Genomic DNA, 21,837 nt, shown 5'->3' on the forward strand with positions numbered 1-21,837 from the left:
CACTGAGCCACACACTGTCCTGTTACTCTAAAACAGATCGATTGATCAGGCAGACAGGCACAGACAGACAGGCACAGACACGTGTCCTCTTACGTGCTGGGATTTGTTTCTGCAGCAGCACCTTCAAACTGACACTCCACAAATAGAAAAGTTCCTATTCCTGTACTCTGTGCTCAGGCTGGTCAGACGGGTCCAGCAAGTCCTCTGTGAGCGGGAAGGATGTGTCACATGTACAGCATGAGGAAGCAACTCCTCTGTTTACGATCATTATCACATTGGTCTATCAGGATGGGAAATTAGTGTAAAATTTACAGCATGAGGAAATGCTGGGTTTACCATCAAGACAATACCATCACACTGGTCTATGCAGGGGAGATTTAGGGGGGCTCAGCCATCCTGAAAAAAATAGTGTATGGGACAGAATTCCCACACCCCACTCCCCCCCCCCCCATCCATGATTCATATTACTGAAGGGGGGATCCCCCACAGTAAAGCTTGCCAAGCCCGGATGCGACATCTATACAAAACTCCGAGAGAAATCGCTAAATGCTTTAGATATAAATATTTCTCTGAATGTGCTGTGCAGAGGGTGACTGACATTGTCCATAATGAACAGCAATTTGTTCACAGTAACTTACAATTAACAAAGAGCAGGAACCCGGCAACCTCACAAACACTGAGGAGTAATAATACTGGGGACCATTAGGAACATAAGGCTCTGCAAACAGAAATCCAGGCACAGAAGGGAAAGTGAAAAGTGCAAAAATCAAAGACAAACATGCACAATAACGAACACAGGAAAAACTGATAATACTTAAACAACTCTGGCCAACCTCAAACCCATGACTAGAAAGTTAACCAATTCACAGCATTCAGCAGATGTTCATATGCAGAGTGATTTCCATTTTCTCCCAAGAGCAAGTTGGATATTGATCACATTATGGGGACATTGTGTCCCCATAAGGATAGGTATACCTGCTCACACACACACAGACACACGCATATAGATGCACAAATATAAATAAAAAAAATCCAAAAACATTTACCTGCTGGGAGGATGCCTTTTTGATTGAAAAACTGTGAAAGTGTATCACAAAAAAAAAAAAAAAAATTGTAAAATACAGTTAAAAACTACAGATATTACAGCCAGATCTAACAGTGTACCAAGGTATAAATACAATCTGGATCCAGGCCGATCGTTCTACATTTTAGAGACAGATCTGGGCCTCATGGACTTCAAGCCAAACCCACACAGCAGTGATGGTAACGCCTCCCTGCCAGATCAGCTGAATGATTTCTTGGCACATAAAGAGCTTGTGAGGTAAGCGCCACCCCCCCCTCCAGCACCCAGATCCTCTGTCTCTCCACAGCTGACATGAGGAGGAGTCTCTCCAGAGTCAATGCACGTGAGGCTGCAGGAACTGACAACATTCCCGGACACGGCGTGTTCAGAGAACGTGCCGACCAACTGGCTGGTGTCCTCACAGACATCAACACATCCTTAAGGCAGTCGTCTGTCCCGGGGTGATTCAAATCCACCGCCATCATCCCAATGCCGAAGAAGTCATCAGTGATGTGCCTGAATGACTACCGACCCGTCGCACTCACACCTACTGTATCATCATGAAGTGCTTCGAAAGACCGGTCATGGCAGACAGAGACAAGTCTCCCCGCCTGTCTAGACCCCCTCCAATTTGCATACCGGTACAACAGGTCCACTGAGGATGCCATTTCCTCTGCCCCCCCACCTCTCCCTGACACATCCGTTCAGAAAAGGCACTCATGCAAGGATATTGTTCATAGACTTTAGTTCCACCTTCAACACAACCCTCAAAAGCTGATTGTGAAACTGAGTGGGTTAGGCCTGAACACCACTCTCTGCAATTATATTCCGGATTTCCTGACAGAGGGGTGCCAGTCTGTGAGACTGGGCTGCAACGCCTCCAGCACCATCACGCAGAGTCCTGGAGGCCCACAGCGCACACACATCCGACCGCAAGTGCCTGCTATAGTGAAGATAGCGGAGAACATTATCAGGGTGCCTCTCCCCTCACTTCAGGACACGTTTCACAAGAGTAGTGTTCGCAAGGCTTGCTACATTGTGCAGGACTCCTCTCTCTCCCTCCCTCCCATGGACTTTTCACCCTTCTGCCACCCAGGAGGAGATTCTGCAGCATCAGAGCCAGGTCCACCAGGTTGCGGGACAGTTTTTACCCCCAGACTGTCAGGCTCTTTAACAGTAGGATCCTCAACACTACCTCATCTACCTCTTAAAATACACACGAGAACTCACACACGCACAGCACCTTCCCATACACAGCAAAATGACTGGAAATTCACATTGCGTCTAAGTGTTTTTGCATGTTGCATTTGGCACGTTGCCATGACTGCAATTTAAACAATCACTGTCCTGTGTCTATTGATTCTCTTGCTGTTAAATATTCTGTTACACATGCTCTTAAACATGAACATTACTAACAGTACTACGTGCCATTACTAACGTGCAATTTTTTAAAAAATGTTTTCACTCTGATTTGCGCTAGCATTTGTACACTGCAGACACCAAAACATTTACCTGGTTACGCTAAGGAACAGGTGGGAAATCGTAACTCAAAAACACAGTCAAGACCCATCAGCAACTACATCAACGACACACTATAGAACCAAGAGGAACTTAAATACAGAAACTAAAACGGGTGACAGCAGCAGTGAGACAGACAATTAACCAATTTGGGAGGGTGCAGGGTAACACGAGGGCAGGCAACAGGTGAAAATAATTAACTCAAAGAACTCAAACTAAACAGGGAAACTAGGAACTGACAAAGAAACAAGGAAAAAGAAACCTAACACTGGGGAATAACAAAGACAGGTAAAATACAACCAAGGCACAAAGCAAGGAACCAAAACAGAAAACAAAGCACAAAAAAAAATCACAGGAACTAGGAAAACTGATAAAACCAATACAAAAACTGAGGAGGCGGGATTTGAACGCACAACAGAGGACTTACCATTCCCTGATTTACAAACACGCGTCAGTCTTATTTGGATTGAGTGTTCGCTTTTCTTTGCCATGATGATGGTTGGCTACGGGAATTTGGTTCTGTGTCTCCTCACATTTGTATCCCAGTTAATCAGGAAGTCATTGATTTCTGCTGATAAGTTCCTATACACTCCAGTCAACTTAACAATGTCCAATTTAAATGGGAAACAAACTTCAGTTGCATTGTTTCACGTTAATTTCCAAGGGTGACAACAATCGTGGGACGTGTGTCAGATTTTTCTCATTATTCTCCTTTTCAGTGCAAGATGAAGATACTTCAACACAGTGATTTTTTTTCTCTAATGTTAAAACGAATTAAATTTCTTAAAGGTTACTCTTGTTAAAACATGCTCTGTCGCCTTTTTAACTTTTAACGTTTTACATCAGCAAAGCTCTCAGCTCTAACATCACCAGTGTACTGTGCATATTTCTGTATAGTAGTAGTAATAGTTTATTGATTCCGATGTGAATTCCAAATGCGGAACATAGTGACTCTGAGGCTTGTGCTGTTTTGTAACAGTTATGACCTGTGAGCAGACTAAACACTTTGGATTACCTTAGCGTCGCATTATCATTTTGACTGAAAAGTGTCATTTTCATAGCCAGTCTTTAACTTTGTCATGTTGTTTATATCAGCCTGACATGTTATTACTACAAACCTCAGTTTAATGTGCTTTATAAATAAACGTGCCTATAATTGTCTGCCTCACTGCAACAATCTTGGTTTCCAGCTCCTCCTAGTGGTCGGGTAGCATGACGTTCCAGTATTAATTTCAAAGTTTTTTTATTTAGTAATTTTACAAAACACACTTTGAATATTTGTGCACAGCAAGTCAGAAAATTAAATAAAGGTTGCTCATTGTGCTCTACATAATGCTACACAGATTTTTTTCCTACAAATTTGTTCCCTTTCTTAACAGTAATGGAATCATATAAAAACAGTATATAGACTTGTTTTGCGGATTTCACACTCCATAATATAGAGAAAAAAGCACACAGAACATTTTGTTGGTGGAAAAAACATCAATAAAAATAAACCTGTCACACTACTACTGACAGCTGTTTACTGGGACAATAAAAACAAATAAATAAGGGACCATACAGACATGGACAAATTTGTTGGGGGGGGGGGTCAAGGAGTATTAATAGGATCTTGTCTTGGGCACCAGAACACCCAAGTTTTTCAATGGTGCAGGACAGGAGCTCGAAACCGGGCGAAACATGATTTGCGGTATATTTTGTCAACTGGGAAGTCCCCATTGGTAAATTTTAATTATTAGTCATTGAAAAGGGGCAGATTTAACTGTTGGTCAAAAGAAGTAGGTATTCAGGCACCCTAGATATACAAGCGAGGCAAATAGCACATTATAAACACACCGCTGTCAAAAAAAATCACCTAGGCCTAAATTCAGCTCGGCTGGGGCACCAAACGAATTAACGATTTCAAGTGCATGCAGTGGCGGACTGGGACAATAATTCAGGCCGGGAATTTGACTCCACTCCCAGGCCACCTCTGCTGCTGCAGTCACATTTACCAATAACTTTCACTACATCAATCACACGTTCCAAGACCTGCCTTCTCTTTCTAACCTGGTCTCAATGGACGGTCATTTGCTTATCAGTCAGAAGGGTATGGATATCTGCTTTGTTGACTCTAAGAAAAAAGGCTTCAGCACTTTCTCTATGGATACTGCTTCTCTCATGTTCCTGTACTCTCTGATGGGTATGTTTCCAGGCCTGCATACCTCCTTTGACAAATGCACTGTCACTGCCTAAAGGTTTTGCAAATGCAAGACATACTGAGCAGAATAGGGAGTGATTACTTTCATTGTATGTCAGCCATTTTCTGTTTGTGCCATCTTTTGAATGTAATACATCAGGAATGGCTCTTTCAGATGTTTGAATTGGGTGATACTTAAAAAAAAAATCTAAATCCTTAGACTGTGGATGGGCAAAATAATCAAAAGAGATATCAAGGCTTTCACTGTCTCCTTCACCTTTCCCTGAATCATTCTCTCTCTCACTCTGCACATCTAGTTGCTCTGCAATATGAAATAAGCGGGTTCAATAATCTGTATTTATAATTGTGCAGCCATCAGTTGTATGTCCCCAAAATCACAGTCCTACTACTGATCTTATAAATCATAAAAAGCACATGTTGTTTAAAAAGTATAGCCTGCTGCCTGCATGTTTAGTTTTGCTTATCTTAAACTTTACCTGAAGGTTCCTGCTCTGACTCAAACGCTGAACTGTCCACCACCTCTAGCTCAACAGCAGGAGCATTTGCAGCACTAGTGCTACTGACGCTTCCTTCGTCACCTTTTCAAAATAAATAAATAAACAAACAAACATTGTAGGCTACATATTGTAGACTAGAAATGAAAAATCAAAATAACTAATACTGTATTCTTTTCCATACCATCTACTTGATTTATTTATTATTTAAAACAATTTGACCCACTAACACTATTCTGTCTACTTTTTATTCATTTTTATTTATTATAGAAAAAATATGCTACATGTAGACGAAACGAAACTTGACACAGCACAGCAGCACTTACATATTGTTGCTCGTTTGTTGGTTTAATTTTATCTATTGTGATTATCTAAGTGATTTGGATGAAAGTGTTCGTCTGCCAAATTATTATAAATATAATGTAAATGTAATCTTGACCAACTTGTTCCCTTACTGGCGAACATGGCTGGGATTTTGCAGCTTGCTGCGTCTGCGGCCAGGGCTTTTTTCCTTTTTATACGCTCCCTCTCTGCTCCTCCTCTGCGTTTACGCTCCATTTCTTGAACGATTTAGTCAGATTCACCCTGTCTCTGGATATAGCCAGATATTAGGCAGTGCGTCGCTGACGTTGGGTCATGTGGGAGTGTAATTTTCCCTCCGCCATTGCCTGATTCGTAGATTGAGAGATCCGTCAATTAATTCGTAGTTGCACACCAGCCTATCACATGCCAGGCTGATCGTCTGCACAGCGGCAGCCGGCAGGCCAGAACTACCGTCAGGCCACCGGGAAATGTCCCGGTGCTCCCGATGGCCAGTCCGCCCCTGCTAGTTCCTATTAAATATAATTAAATAATCATGGCCATCTTCTTTAAAATAACAAAAATGTATGGTAAATTCTTACACCCTTGCCTGATTCCACAGTTCCTACATCCCCCTACACTTCCATGACTTGTGAGATAAGAAAAGCAGACTTCTGTCTGCCTGGTCGATCATTTCTAGCCGCTACTTAGGTTCTTCCTCAAATCTTGTTGCCTAAATGACTTATATCACAATCATACTAATTTAAAATTGCGCTCTAACAGATCGATCCTTACACATTTTAATAAAAAACGTAAACTATATATGTCTGATGTTTTTTTTGATTGAGCAAACTCTAAAAGCCTACCTTTGGTTGTGCGCTTGTGCGCATGCTTGGGGCTTTGCTGTGTGTGTGTGTGTGTGTGTGTGTGTCTGTGTGTCTGTGTGTGTAGATTGTTCATCTTGCGTCCAAAGTTAAGGTTATATTTTATACTACTTTAAAATAACACATTTTTGTTTGACTGTTTAACAAATACATCTAAAGTTTTTATACAATTAAACATTAACAAAAGCCATTAATGTCTTTTCTTTAAAATTTACAAGTCTATTTTGCGTGGTTTTTCACAATAAGACTCATGAACGACTAAGTTAGTATGTTTTGGGGTTTGTATACACATCGCGGTCCTATACTTTCACAGACCTAAAGTTAAACTCTAAAGCCCCCGACCATCGGTGTGTGTGTGTGTGTTTGTGCACATGAGCATGAATACACATTTACTGAAAAAACATATTTATTAAAATAACTAAGGCTTTATTCTGTCAAAAAAATGTAAATAATGCCAGCGGATAAACGGGTCGTTATAGTCAATCTGTAGTCTCCCTGCATCGTGGATGACTGCTGACACTGTTGAATTTGAACTATGTTTCATTAACTATCAAACAGTCTGCAGCACCGTTACCGTTGTCAACTTAGCATTGTACTCCAGCAAGCATCTCGGATCAAGCTTGTAGATTATATAAGCTGGGGCCGTGGGCACCTTGTAGGATGTCTTTAAAAAACTAGTCTATACTTTAAAAATGTTTTTAAAAAACTAAGACCTTATTCTTTAAAGTTTTTAATGTGTATTTGCAGCATGGTGCTAAATGCATCTTACTGGTTCCTATTAAATGCAATTAAATAATCATGTACACATTCTTTAAAATAACAAGACTATATCCTAAATTCTTACACTCTTGCCTGATTCCACAGTTCCTACATCCCCCCACCCTTCCATGACTTGTGAGATAAGGAAAGGACACTTCTGCCTGCCTGGTCGGTAATTTCCAGCCACTATTTAGGTTCTTCCTCAAATCTTGTTGACTAAATGACTTATATCACACTCATATTAATTTAAAATTTCGCTATAACAAAACAATCCTTATACATTTTAATAAAAAAACGTGAACAATATATGTTTGGTGTTTTTTTTTTGACTGAGCAAACTCTTTTAGTGTTTTTGTGTGCGTGTCCGATACAACTGTAGTTTGTATACCTTTAAACATTAACAAAAACAGTTAATGTATTTTCTTTAAAATTTACAAGTCTATTTCTGTCTGTTTTTTCGCAATAAGTTAGTAAACGACTAAGTTAGGGTGCTTTGGGGTCTGTATAGACATTGCGGTCCTATACTTTCACAGACCTAAAGTTAAACTCTAAAGCCCCTGACCACCGGTGTGTGTGTGTGTGTTTGTGCACATGAGCATGAGTATACATTTACTGAAAAACATATTTATTAAAATAACTAAGGCTTTATTCTGTCAAAAAAAAAAAATGTAAATAATGCCAGCTGATAAACGGGGTCGTTATAGTCAATCTGTAGTCTCCCTGCATCGTGGATGACTGCTGACACTGTTGAATTTGAACTATGTTTCATTAACTATCAAACAGGCTGCAGCTCCGTTACCGATGTCAACTTAACATTGTACTCCAGCAAGCATCTCGGATCAAGCTTGTAGATTATATAAGTTAGGGCCGTGGGCACCTTGTAGGATGTCTTTATTAAAATAACTATGACTTTATTCTTTAAAGTTTTTAATGTGTATTTGCAACATGGTGCTAAATGCATCTTACTGGTCCCTATTAAAAGTAATTAAATAATCATGTACACCTTCTTTAAAATAACAAGACTATATCCTAAATTCTTGCACCCTTGCCTGATTCCACAGTTCCTACCCCCCACTTATGTGTCCCCCATCCCAGCCTTCCATGACTTGTGAGATAAGGAAAGCACACTTCTACCTGCCTGGTCGGTCATTTCAAGCCGCCATTTAGGTTCTGCCTCAAATCTTGTTGACTAAATGACTTATATCACACTCATATTAATTTAAAATTTCCCTATAACAAAACAATCCTTATACATTTTAATAAAAAACGTGAACAATATATGTTTGGTGTTTATTTTTTTTGACTGAGCAAACTCTTTTAGTGTTTTTGTGTGCGTGTCCGATACAACTGTAGTTTGTATACCTTTAAACATTAACAAAAAACAGTTAATGTCTTTTCTTTAGAATTTACAAGTCTATTTCTGTCTGTTTTTCGCGATAAGTTAGTAAACGACTAAGTTAGGGTGCTTTGGGGTTTGGTCACACATTTCGATCATCAACCTAAAGTTAAACTCTAAAGCCTCCCGACCTCCGGGGTGTGTGTGTGTTTGTGTGCATGCGCGTGAATAAACATTTACTGAAAAACGTATTTCTTAAAATAACTAAGACTTTATTCTTTCAAAGTTTTTAAAAATGTGTTTTGATGCATGTCACTAAATGCTGCTTAATAGTACCTAACCGGGGTTGCTCCCCCAGAGAGAGTTGCTAGTCCATATCATTTCTCACTTAAAACATGACAGGGCTTTTGGCGTTGGAAAATAACGCATTTACTTAAAATAACACATTGACAAACACGACAAATCTTTTTATCCCTTAAATTATTAAAATAACTAAGGTATTAGTCTAACAAAGTTTTTTTAAATGTTTTTGAAGTACGTAGCTAAATACCGCTCACTAGTTCCTGCATCTATTAAATTAATAATGCGCTGGGTGTGTTTTATTGAAAATACAACTAAATTATTTTATTACGAGCAACGAGCTGGCTCACATACACATGTCCAGCACTGTCTGTATGGGACCGGCAACAATTTGACAATTGATCGCCATTTGACAGTTGCTTGACGCAACGAGCTGGCTCAATAAAGGAAATACCGTGTGGATCTACGCGCATGCGCTCGTTTAAACAAGAATTAACCGCGTTATTCTTTGATTATTGCTGTCGGAAATGCTCAGAGCGCTTTACTTTATTATTCACATTGACAGAAAAGTGCTTCATTCCTTAAAAACATTACGGCTATAGGGGTTTTATTTGCTAAAACAGGCGCTCCGCCGGCGTCGCCATTTTGAAAGGGGTGTCGGCGTGGGTGCGCATGCGCCAAGCGCCGGACTAGCGATCGTCCATTCGAGAGGCATCTGGCTGCAGAAGGGCCTGACAGCGCGTGTCCTCTGTCAGGCCCATTCCACTCTCAAGCCCCTACGTCATTTCCGTTCGAACGACAGACTCCTACTTGTCGCGAGCTGTAAGAATCCATCTTGTCATGCGGATAATTCCGAAGTCGTGGTATGTATGGCTAAACTATTTAAAAATTTATTATTACATTGAAATACGTGTGTACCTTAAGAATCAATCTTGTGCTTGCGGATAATTCTGAAGTCGTGGAATGTATGGCTTAACTATTTAAAAATTAATTATCTCATCGAAATACGCGTGTGTCGAACTCATCGCCTTACCTCAGGCAACTCATGTTTACCTTAAAAAAGTCCTAAGAGTAGTGCTCGGTCACATAAAAAAGTCAGCTAAAGACAAAGTAAACTTTATAGTCATCTCAGCTACTGTATATACAAGTATATAGAGAGACAAGACGACGTGACTCCAGCTTTACACAGTACAAGAAAAGGCACTTAAAATATACATATAAATAATATATAAAAACCGCAAATTTTAACCTAAAGAAACAAGAATAACAAGACGAGGAAAAATAGATATAAATACAAGATGCAAATTAGTTACATGTGTTTCGGGTATTAAGGCAATCACGTGGAGAGTTTATAATTAGTTTCGGAATTCCAGCAGTAGAGTTCAATATGAACATTTTTATATCTAACTCAATTTAGAGTATCACTAAAGTGGGGTTGGTGATGTGTGCAATATTTCAACAGGTAATAGTATATTTTAAAGGACTAACTGTATCTCAAAGGACCACTAGCTGATAAAAGATCTCATTTTGACCTAATTCATCATGGTGAACAAATTTAAAGATGTGGTTATAATTGTGTATTTTTTTTCATAATTGCTCAGTAATTATGTTGTTTTTAATATTACAGATGCATCCTTCAATTCTAAGTCATGGTGCCCTACCAGAAATAATCAGATGCAGCACATGCTGCCGCCTGTATCATTGCCCGCTTTGTCCTAACTTTAGGCCAGCGAAGCTGAACAGACTAAAGATCCACCTGGATGTGCATATAAAAAATGCAGTGTTTTTCCAAAGTAAGTTCATGTACTATCTTTTTATTTGAAGTGATAAATTATATTGGACATAAACAATTAAAACCAGTGTTTTTGTTCTTGCAGACTTAAGAATTTGCAGATGCACGCTACCTTGTAGAAAGGATGGTCATTTCCACTGCCCTAGGTGCAGTGAGACAGTGATTAAAAGAAACACTTTTGTGGAGCACCTGGAAAAGTGCAGCGGTGTGACCAAAAAGACTGAGTCCTCATGCTTACTTCAGACAGCCTTACCTCCCATTCCATTGCTTCAACAAGCAAAATCTTCCTCTCCACAGCCTGAAGGGGATCAATGTTTCCCTCAACTAAAGAAAGAAGTAGAACCTTCCCATCTGCCCTCATTCAGAAAACCAGTAAAGGTGAAATGTCCACACTGTTCACTGCTGTTACATAAAAAGAATCTACATACTCACATTACTAGGAAGCATTTATGCACACCAAGAGATGTGAATAGGCAGTCACATTTTGCCAGTGTTTGTGTTGATACAAAAAATGGTATTGCTGCAGTTCAAAAGTCAGGACATGGATTTTCAACACCTATTCATGTTAAAAAAAAATTAAGGCCAACAAACATGAGGTAATGTGTGAACTGGAGGAATGCTGGCAATATCAGCTATTAGTACGCAGGAGTCGTCTTGTGTTCAGTGAGTGCCACCACATACGTTCACTGGAATACTGCACAGAAGTAGCGGAGGAAGAGATTCTACATGCAAGAGTTTTGGATGAAATGGTTGCATGCAAGTTCTTTGCAGCAGCAAAGAAGGCAGTGTGCTTGAAGAGACAAAGGTTAGCATTGAAAGCTGGAGCACCTTTTTCTGTCCTTGTTGATCTTGGTGGGTCAAAGTCTTATATTTGTTTATCCATCCATGACTCCACAACATATTTCAGTCGCCTTGGAAGAATGATGGTTACGTTCAGTATGAAGAACAACACGTGGCATTGTCCATGTGCTAAGCCACATATGTCATGTCCTCATAAGAACATTGCAAAGTGGCACATCTTTCAAATTAACAGGAACTTGTTCAGAACTCAGTTGGATTCAAAGCCTGACACAGCTTCACAGTCCAAACAGGAACAGGCAACAGAGGACTTGAAGAGGGCAGTGAAATACATTTATGAAAGAAAAAAAATTCCAGCAAGTCTTCCAGAGGACACAACTGCAAAACCACCATCAGACTACCCATCAGATTTAATTCCAGCGGAGACTTCATGTGTCCTTTGCTCAAGCAGTCCAAAGTTTGACATGCCAGTGAATATTACAAATATGGCCAAAATAGTAACAACCCTTGGAATTGCTGAAAGTAAGTGTATGAAATTAATTCTATTCTTCTTAAATACTGTTTTACTTTGTGTTTCTTACAGCTATATTGTTTTTTAAATTTTTTTTTTTGTTTTAGATATTTCAACCTACTTTAAGAGATGTCCTGAGTGTCAGATGACTTACCGTTATCAGGAGTGGCAAGATGGACTTCATAACTTTGATGATCATCTTGTGTTGAGCCTTGAACTATGTCTTTATTTAAGACACAGTCTTCAGGTAAATCTGTGTGAAGAGGATTTTTTTGTTGCACTGTGGCTTTGAAATATCACATCATTGTTTTCTTTTCGTTTCAGAACCACATTTCTGTTTCAAGGGCTATCGATACTCTGCAAAATTTGCGGAAAAAACAGTTTCCACCGACAGACAGGATTTTGCATGCCTACTGCCACTTTGAGGCACTAACCAGCACAGATTGCACATATGCTTGTGTTCTGTGTAGCTACTGGCCTTCTGTTGTGGTGATGGACCTGCATAAAAAGGCTGTTTTTAATTTGGCTGGTAATTGAGTTATGTTTAAGTCAACGGTTTAGTAAATACTGAAATTACTTTAAAAAAAAGTATCTTATCACTTTGTCTGTCTTTTATCAGTCAGTGATCTCAAAGATCCACCTGTCAGCTATACTGGTGAGCAAAGCATTGTGGATTTCTGGGATGCTATCAATTTAGAGATGATTTCTTCTGGCTTTGTTCCCAGTAAGTCAATATGACACTATTTTCCTGTAATCTGGTAATCTGTGTTTTTTTGCGCTGGATGACATTGTATCTTGTTTTGTAATAGGTCAGGCACAGAACCCTTGTGCTGTTAAACCAAATTATGAATTCTGGGCACCTTGGATAGGGCCAATGACCAGGAAAAGTGACAAAGTACTCAACACAGAACATGAGAAAATGTCAGGTGTCAAGTCATCTACTGAAGTGGCACTTACACTTGTATCTGAAGATCGGCTGGTTGATGAATTGATGAAACAAAAAGTAAGTAATTACTGGAAAACAGTAAAATATATCCATCAATCCATTTTCCAAACCGCTTATCCTACTGGGTCGTGGGGGGTCTGGAGCCTATCCCGGAAGCAATGGGCACGAGGCAGGGAACAACCCAGGATGGGGGGCCAGCCCATCGCAGGGCACACTCACACACCATTCATTCACACAGGCACACCTATGGGCAATTTAGCAAGTCCAAATAGCCTCAGCATGTTTTTGGACTGTGGGGGGAAACCGGAGCACCCGGAGGAAACCCCACGACGACATGGGGAGAACATGCAAACTCCGCACACGTGACCCCAGTGGAGATTCAAACTTGGGTCCCAGAGGTGTGAGGCAACAGTGCTAACCACTGTACCACCATGCCGCCCCCAGTAAAACATAAAATATGTAATATATATATATATATATATATATATATATATATATAAATATATATATATAATCTTTTACATGTTAATGATTTATGATTAATTTGGTAATTTCATATTACTATTCTTAAATAATGTAATGATGTATAATTCTTCCAGGTGAGCACTGTCCGAAAATTGTGCAAGGCCTGTAACGTTTGTTTCAAAGGGTCCCATACTGACCTTGTTATCAGACTAAGGGAGGAGATGAAAACGAGACAGACATATGACAAAGTATTTCAGAAGATCTGGGGCGCTTCTGGTGAGTAGAGTTGGCAGTTTATGAAAGTCATTTTTAATAGACAGTTTTTGCATACATTATGTTGTTTCATTTTGTGTTTTCAGGTGGATGGTCAGTCATTGTGTGTCCACATGGAATTGTGTACAGCTTAAAATTCAACCTTAGAGCAGAGAGTCCAAGGGACTTTGCAGATTTGCTTCTTTCCTGGAAGCACTTTCCAAATGTGTGTGTATATGATTTTGCCCGTGGGCTAGCTACACATACTAACTTGAGGTTACCAGCCATCTTGCCTTTTCATCCATTTGAAGGAAGAGTGGCACAGCCTACTGTGGAGAACATTCAGTCAGCTGAGATGAAAAAACTTCAGGTGTCACTTCCATGGCTTATAGAGAGTCTTGAGTTCCCTGAGCCTAATGGCCACCCAGTTACTGGTTCCTCAGAACACTATGTACTCTATGACAAGTTTCATGAGAAAAACACTTTAAAAACAGTTTAAAGGCTCTGCTTGTTCATTAATTTTTGTTCTTTTGTGTCCCAGGCTTGTCTATACATTGCTGTTGATGCCCCTTTTGACTACACAGTTGTAAGTTGATTCCCATGATTCCTATGTAAATTTTATTTTATTTGTTATTTTATTTTATAATATTTTGTTTTTATTTAGGATGACATGCCTCAGATTAGAAAATGGTGGTGTATTCTTCTTTTGGAGAATTTAACACTGGAAAGGTATAGTTATGTTTGCCTCAAAAAACATTATTTTTATAATATTGTCTAGCTGTTGTACTCAATTAATGAACAAAGTTAAGGGAAATTTGTTACTGTAAGGCATGGAAAAAGATTTGCTCACTGGACAGCAGAAGCTCATGCTCTTCTGCGAGGAGAGACTGACCCAGTGTTCAGATTGCCAAGGAGGAACCTAGAGCCTTCCCAGATTAGTTTGAACTTGACTTTATGTATATCTGGGTTTATGTATCAATTTCTGCTTACTGTAATGACAAGCAAGGTTTTTTGAAACTTAGTCTGAAGAGGAGTCCATGACAACCCAGGAGGAAACTTTATCTCTCCCACACTCTGAAGTATGTATCTACTTTATTTTTAGAACATTTTTATTAACATTTGTATTATTGCATATTTTAAGCTGTTTCAACAAACTGTACTTTGTGTAATCCACTATAGGAGCCAAAAGTAATGACAGACCTGAAAACTGCAAGAAAATGGTACCAAGATCACCATGAACTCTTTGAGTCTCCTGTGGTCCTTCCCAGAATCCTCAGAATGGAGGATGGTGATGTGATTAGATCACTGGAGAAACTTAAAAATACTGAATATTACACTGAAGAAGAGAGAGATACCATCGTGTATCCCTTTTTATTTCAGTTTTCAAATGTTCAAGACATGCATTTGTTTATAGAAAACACAGCCGACAAGGGCTTAATCGTGTTTTGTTGTTTAGTGTAGTAGGTTCACTGTACAGTACATTGTTATTGTCACAACCGATCGTTCAGACCTCATGTGGACCACGCCCACCTCATTTACCTCATCTGAATCCCGCTTGTTACCAGCTTTCCTGTTTGATCTTGTTTGTCTTGTGTATTTGTTTGTTTTCTAGTTCATTCCCCAGATCTGTCATTGTTGCTACGTGCCTTGTTCCCTGTTATTCCCTTTTTACCCTGATTAAACCCTGTTTATTGGCATTCACGGCTCCCTTCATCTGCTTCTCCGCATCTGATGTCAGTTATTTTATATATTAGTCATATATATGCATCTGTTTTAGTGAAAAATTCTTAATCCCTGATTGCAGTACTGTAAATTATTGTATATTTTCAAAGATCTGTTATTTGTATATAGTCATTTTATAAAGTAGTTCATATATTTAAGTGTTTTATACTGTATTGTGTTGACATCCTGTTGGGTTTGAATAGAATTAGAATTAGAACTAGAATAGTAGTTTTTCTTGTAGAAATTTAATTCTCATCGGCTCCTTAGAAAAAAATTGTTTAACATAGTAAAAATATTGTATTATGGCCACTACCAAAGCACAACTTTTTACTGGCAAACGTTTATTTAAATTAGGAAATTATACAACTATTTCAACTTCACATTATATTATTGTCTTCACAATGTAATTAAAAAATATATATATATATATATATATTTTTAATTAAATGACTGACTTCGTGATATGTTTACATAATATTGAGGTATGTATTAATGTATCATATATAGTGTAATACACGGTAAGAAAGTTCTAATTAGCTATTTAGGCACACTAGACTCTAAATCTATGTTGGAACACTGGACTCTAGACAACGTTATTAAAATGATGTTATTCGCACATATCTTGGGTAAAACAAATACGTTTTGTCAATAACCTATAACGCACAAAATGTTAGATTATGACTTAAAAGTTTCCGTATAACGAATACGGAATAACGAATAATAATGACAGTATTAAAGTACAATATTTGACGGCATAAATATGGCACAAGAAAATAATGATTAAAAGTGCATATTAGCTATAGTCTGATGTCTCACAATAACACATTCAGCAGCACTACATTTATTCACACACATATGTACAACTATATTGTTCAGGTTTGAGACGGATTCCATCGTTTAAACAGAAATTACGTATTGGGGGTTGTCAAGACTGATTTGTCCACAGGACGGATTGTTTGTTTGTCTCTTGGAAAAATAATCTCACTCCAAATCTGCTGAAATATGAAGCAACAACACACAACAGCGTGTTCATGGAGGCAGCCATGTTTGAACGGGAGATCGTCACCTCGGAATTTCCGGATAATCTGTCGTTTTAACGGAAATGACGTAGGGGCTTGTGAGTGGAAGGGGCTTGACAGAGGACAGGCGCTGTCAGGCCCCTTCTGCAGCCAGACACTCGTGGTCCATTCCGCCCCTTGTTGTTCAAACAGAGTGGTCGCAAGTGGCGGGTCTCCGGCGCGTTTCGTCCTATTTCTTCTAAAAGTTTGCCGCTTACATGCTTTCTCCAACCTGGTAAATATAACTAAAGTCTTTCGTGTTGGTTAAATGTAATGAGTGATCGCTTCTTTTAAAACGACGGGCTGTATGTTTATTGGTTTGGTTTCTTTTGGTGCTTTCTTCTTTAAAACATTTTGGTGCCTTCTTTTAAAATACGCCGCGGCGCTTACTAACAACATGCGTCTACTGGCCGGACGGACGCCCCCGCTGAACGTGTATGCGCTAGCTTGCTATCATCCTGCTCTATGTTTTATTATACCTTAAAAACGTAATTAAAAAAGCACGTTAATAAAATACATGTGTGTATTTTTATTCTATTAAAGTTTAATCTCCCAAACCACCCTATCGGCAACACGTGGCATAAGCATGTATTGATACCATATATGGACATAACGGCAATCTCCCAAAACCATATCGCCCCCTATCGGCAAAACGTATCATGAGCATGTATTGATACCATATATGGGCATAAACTCTCGACCAATCAGAATCAAGGATACGCCACTTCCTCTTATGACTCAGAAGCGGAGAATTAAGCTCCGCCCAATGTACCACATAACAATATATCATTCATTACTCATGTTCTTTTTCAATTCCCTGTAGTAGTTAAACTGGGTCTTGATGTTGAACAAGTGCCTTTTGAACTTTTTGAGCTGTTTCTGGAAAGTCTCAATCAGGTCCTCCAAAGAACTCTCCATTTCCCTCTTTACGGTGATATTCACAGGCAACTTTTCTTTGCTGTCACCACTTTTCTTCTCTCTGAGGACAGTCTCAGTTGTCCATTGCACACAAGAAACTTGGGTTTGACCATCATAGCCAAGCTGAATCTTGAGGTCTTGTAGTTTGCAGTTCTTGCATTCCGCATACATGCATGGCTTAAATGTTGGATTACAGCAAGTTTCCTCAGCAAGAGATTCCAACTCTGTTCTCTCCAGAAGTTTAAGTCCGTGAAGTTTCTCCACGATAAATTCCAAGTTTTCATGCACCTTACATAGACACGTATCTCTGTCTGCAATGGTTGGATGGACTACCCAGTATGGGCGCATTCGGCAGAAGAGTGTATAGGAAAGTTTGCTAGAGACGTTTTCCAGCAGGAATTTCCTATGGAGGTTTTTCATGGTGTCAGTCATAAACCGCTTCTGCTTTTTTACTTTTCCCTTTGTTACGGTCTGCTTTTTACCTGCTGTTGAACGACTTACGTCATCCCTGGTGTATAAACGTCTCCACTTCCTGAGACGGCTTAAGCGAGCCAACTTCCCACCTCCCACCCTCATCGTGTTCTACAGGGGCACCATAGAGAGTGTCCTGACCAGCTGCATCTCCGTCTGGTTTGGAAACAGCACGGTTTCCGATAACCGACGGCTTCAAAGGATCATCAAAGCAGCTGGGAACATCATCGGTGCGTCTCAACCATCGCTGCAAGACATCTTCAACAAGCGCTGCATCAGGAGGGCCTCCTGCATCGTGCTTGACTCCTCTCATCCTTCACACGGACTCTTCACACTCCTCCCATCTGGCAGACGCTATCGCAGCATCAGGACTCGTTCTTCCAGACTGCGGGATAGCTTTTTCCCAGTAGCCATTAGACTCCTGAACACACTTACCCCCCCACACACACCCGGACTGCGAACAAATTGACACCTATCTGCACTTTACACACAAACTCTGCTACAAGCATTTTTACACTTCTGCCACCTATTTGCACATTTTCCATGCATAACTATTATAACCTCCTCTACCTCTATCTCCAAGTATAGTATATTTTTTTGTATACCTTATATTTATTGGTTTGTTACATGTCTCTTTCTCTCGTCTGCACTGAAAAAAACTGGAGCCACGTCATCTCGTCTCTCTATGTACCTGTACAGTATATATCAGAGATGACAATAAAGTTTACTTTGACTTTGACTTTGAAAAGGCAACAACCTGGTCTTGCAGTTTTGAGTGTGTAGATATGTATTTCTTCCTGGCAAAACAGGCTATTTTGTCCCCATTTGTGTTCACATTCTTGCAGAATCGTTTGGCTGAGACACCCAGTGTGTCATGAATGATTTTCTGGAACCTGTATTTTTTCAATATTTTTCCAGATACGATTCTGGCGATTAGGTTCCTGGTCTTTTCTTTTGCTGCACACTGAAATTTTTGTTTGAGGCTTTTCACAAGTGCATGATAATAGACCAGAGTTCTCCGCACATCATTACTGACTGGACTTGTTCCGAGCATCCTTTTTGTTCTTTTCCTAGGAGAGTCGACGCTGCACAGTAGCCGTTCATAGCGCTTACGGTATTTGTCTGATGTTTTTGTTTGAGCTTTAAGCTTTTCCTTGAGTTTGTGATTCTCAATGTATATTTTCTGGTACCGTCTTCTTCTAGTCCTTCTTCCTTGTATTCTCTGTCTGAAATTACATGAAGACATTTTTAAATTATTTTTTAACATTGCAGGTGTCACTTAAAGCATTTGAAATTAATTGTCACCATGCCACCATGTAATTTTGCATTTTAATCTAACATTATAATCTAACAAGTTTTTCATGAGACATTGTTCTGTTTAAGGTACTTTCTACATAGCCTGCCTACATAGTTCTGTTTGAGGTTCTTTCTACATAACCTTCTAACCTTCCTGGTTGTGGAACTGGTTGTTCCTCACTGTCAGGACTCAGTGGTGGGGTAACAATAGTAGAAGCCTGTTTCTTTCTGCCTCTGCTCTGTTCCTGGGCTCTTCTCCAGGCCTTTCTCTTTGCACGTTTTTCCCTCTCACTCTGTTCAGATATGGGCTTATAGTATGCACCTTGCTCCCTCTTTTCTCTCCATTTCTGCCGGCCTTTTGCCAAGTATGCCTCCCTTTTTGCAGGATCAGCATCTCGCCGTGCACGGTAACGGCGCTGCTTTTCTGCAGCAGATAATCGTGGCATTTGCCTGAAAACAAGTTTACTTTTATAATATTTATTGCAAAGTATTTTATAGTTACTGTACAATTAGAATATTAAATGAACTCCTGAAAACCATAAGAACATGTCATGAATGTCAACTATGTTACTCTTGGTCAACTAAGTTACCTTTGCAGAGTAACATAGGTGACTGGTAACCTAGTTGACATTTTTGCTGTTTTTAGGGATAAAATCTAAATGGTTGCCTAGCACCAGACACCACATGGCATTTTACAGAGAGGTTCTTCTAAATATTATATGTACAACTGAGTAAAATTGAAATTCAAAGTTATTTATGAATTCATTGTAGTAACATTGTTGACATATGATAAGTACACATTTGCCCCAAGCACTACTTTAGGTGAAATAACTGAAAATGTGGAGGGAGAACATACCTTGGAGTCTTGCTAGTTTTCTCTTCAGGAGGAAATGACATCATGTGGAGCAGGTCATGTGATTTGGAAAACACACTCTTCCTTGAGGGGTGTATTTGCTATGGGTAACTTAGATGACAGCGACTTCTCGGACACATATTCAATTTGTCAATTTCCATTGAAAATGTGACATATTGCCCAAAAAGACACATTGTTCAAAATTACCTCAACTTAATGTAAATAATATAATTAAAACTGTTTTTGAATAAGTTTTTAAAATGTTTTTTTAGGTAATGAGATTGTGGTTGCAATTCATTTCGGACGGTTATTTAGTTGACATTTTAGGGATATCCAGTAAATTTTTATAAATAAATGATTATTTCCATAATAATTAACTATGGAATTTGTAAAGACAAGATCATGAAGAACACTGAAGACTTTTAAAATTTTATTTTAATAAGCATGTTTGCGAGATAAATCTCATGGACATGAAAACTCCCTCAATTATATATTGACCCCAGTCGAGAGAAGAATCAATGAAATGGCAGATGATATAACTCAGAAGTTGGTCAAAAACATTTGAGAGAGTCCCTTTTATGCCCTACAGTTGGATGAATCGACCGATATAGCAAACCTTTCCAACCTCCTTGCCTTTGTACGGTATGTACATAATGGAGAATTACAAGAAGATTTCCTTTTCTGTAAGCCGCTGCCGGCACAATCAACTGCCCAAGCCATATTTGATATTTTGAATGCGTTCATTGTTTCAAATGGAATGGACTGGTCTAAATGCGTGGGTCTGAGCACAGATGGAGCAAGAGCCATGGTGGGACATCGCAACGGAGTTGTTGCGCGCGTAAAAACAGCTGCGCCGCTCATGAGCTCTGTCCACTGCAGTTTACATCGGGAGGCGCTAGCTACCAAAAAGATGCCCACAGATCTCAGATGCATCTTGGATGAGGCTGTTAAAATCGTCAATTTCATAAAGACTAGGCCCCTTCAGTCACGTCTGTTTCGACTACTCTGTGAAGAAATGGGAAGTGACCATGTTCAGCTTCTGTTACACACTGAGGTACGATGGCTTTCACGAGGCAGGGTGCTTACTCGTCTATTTGAATTACGCAACGAAGCACAGATTTTTTTATCTGACTCAAATTTTCCCCTTTCACACCGCCTCAGTGATTTCGAGTGGCTTGCAAAATTGTCCTACCTTTCTGATATTTTCAATCACCTAAATGGTGTGAACTTGAGTCTTCAGGGCAAATCAGTGACAGCGTTTCAAGTCCAAAATAAAATCGAAGCCACAATAAAGAAACTGGACATTTGGGCCGGACGAATTCGCAAATCAAACTCTGAATCGTTTGAAAATTTGTCACATCTTTTGACAGAAGAAGCCATGAGCCTACCCACCTTGGTTAAAAAGCTGATTGAGGAGCATCTCCAAGGACTGAAGAGCCAGTTGTGTGACTACTTTCCATCTCCAGATGCTCAGGTTGCCTGGATGGAAAATCCTTTTGCAAACTTGTGTGAGGGAGCCGTCACAAGTTTAAGTGCAAAAGAGCACGACAGCCTCATTGACATGTCTTGTGACAGTGCTTTAAAATTGACGTTTTCTCAAAAAACATTGACGGATTTCTGGATTCATACATTCTCCGAGTATCCTGATCTTTCTGACAAAGCTCTTAAGTTTTTGATGCCATTTCCGACAACATACTTATGTGAAGCAGGATTTTCTGCATTGGTGGCACTCAAGACAAAATACCGGAATAAGCTTAACGTCGAGCCTGATCTCCGCTTGCAACGTTCTTCCCTTCAACCCGACATACAGCGCTTAGTAAATGCTAAACAACACCAACCTTCGCATTAGGTGAGTGACAAAGATTGTTGTTTATAGTTTCATGTCTAATTGCCTTGTAAAC

The 21,837-nt window shown here is 39.5% G+C and overlaps 3 protein-coding genes across 36 annotated transcripts in view; 2 read left to right on the forward strand and 1 right to left on the reverse strand.

Moving 5' to 3' along the window:
* LOC125740601 (NACHT, LRR and PYD domains-containing protein 12-like) overlaps window positions 1-21,837 on the reverse strand; it is a 121,745-nt gene that overhangs the window by 35,846 nt on the left and 64,062 nt on the right. The window contains exon 1 of one of the 8 annotated variants that reach the window (XM_049011954.1): window positions 1,047-1,202. The exons of 2 other annotated variants lie outside the window; for them this stretch is intronic. The gene's annotated coding sequence lies outside the window, so the exon portion shown is untranslated. Of the gene's footprint in view, window positions 1-1,046; window positions 1,210-21,837 lie in introns of those variants that run through there. 5 more of the 8 variants (XM_049011953.1, XM_049011957.1, XM_049011959.1 and 2 more) reach the window with 5 other exon arrangements.
* On the forward strand, window positions 9,634-15,315 carry LOC125740602 (HMG domain-containing protein 3-like). 8 transcript variants are annotated; one of them, XM_049011963.1, is made up of 14 exons: window positions 9,634-9,717; window positions 10,482-10,647; window positions 10,732-11,966; window positions 12,063-12,202; window positions 12,280-12,484; window positions 12,575-12,679; window positions 12,765-12,958; window positions 13,501-13,642; window positions 13,726-13,988; window positions 14,160-14,204; window positions 14,283-14,347; window positions 14,447-14,550; window positions 14,639-14,697; window positions 14,798-15,315. In XM_049011963.1, the coding sequence occupies exons 3-14, from the start codon at window positions 11,246-11,248 to the stop codon at window positions 15,077-15,079; spliced, it is 2,325 nt and encodes a 774-aa protein (XP_048867920.1). In that variant the 5' UTR covers window positions 9,634-9,717; window positions 10,482-10,647; window positions 10,732-11,245; the 3' UTR covers window positions 15,080-15,315. The 8 variants fall into 8 exon arrangements, 6 of the variants coding, with proteins under 6 accessions (XP_048867920.1, XP_048867921.1, XP_048867922.1 ...); XM_049011964.1 differs by lacking the exons at window positions 14,283-14,347; window positions 14,447-14,550 and having other exon boundaries at window positions 14,641-14,697; XM_049011965.1 differs by lacking the exons at window positions 14,447-14,550; window positions 14,798-15,315 and having other exon boundaries at window positions 14,641-14,697.
* LOC125740607 (zinc finger BED domain-containing protein 5) overlaps window positions 16,526-21,837 on the forward strand; it is a 190,898-nt gene continuing 185,586 nt past the window's right edge. For 12 of the 20 annotated variants that reach the window (XR_007397704.1, XR_007397703.1, XR_007397705.1 and 9 more), the window contains exon 1: window positions 20,430-21,785. Coding sequence is in view for 2 of the 20 variants with exons in the window: in XM_049012026.1 (XP_048867983.1) it covers window positions 20,694-21,785 (1,092 nt within the window). In the remaining 18 variants the exon portion in view is untranslated. Of the gene's footprint in view, window positions 16,634-20,429; window positions 21,786-21,837 lie in introns of those variants that run through there. The other 8 variants (XM_049012022.1, XM_049012018.1, XM_049012012.1 and 5 more) reach the window with 4 other exon arrangements.

Source organism: Brienomyrus brachyistius, chromosome 4 (genome assembly GCF_023856365.1).
Source record: "Brienomyrus brachyistius isolate T26 chromosome 4, BBRACH_0.4, whole genome shotgun sequence".
In the NCBI taxonomy this organism is placed as follows: domain Eukaryota; kingdom Metazoa; phylum Chordata; class Actinopteri; order Osteoglossiformes; family Mormyridae; genus Brienomyrus; species Brienomyrus brachyistius.

Excerpts from the sequence above, each read along its gene's own strand:
- LOC125740602 (XM_049011963.1), top strand. The coding sequence starts at position 11,246 with ATGTGTGAACTGGAGGAATGCTGGCAATATCAGCTATTAGTACGCAGG. Across the intron at positions 13,643-13,725 it reads GAAGATCTGGGGCGCTTCTG|GTGGATGGTCAGTCATTGTG; the intron begins GTGAGTAGAGTT and ends TTGTGTTTTCAG. Across the intron at positions 14,551-14,638 it reads GAGGAACCTAGAGCCTTCCC|AGTCTGAAGAGGAGTCCATG; the intron begins AGATTAGTTTGA and ends TTTTTGAAACTT.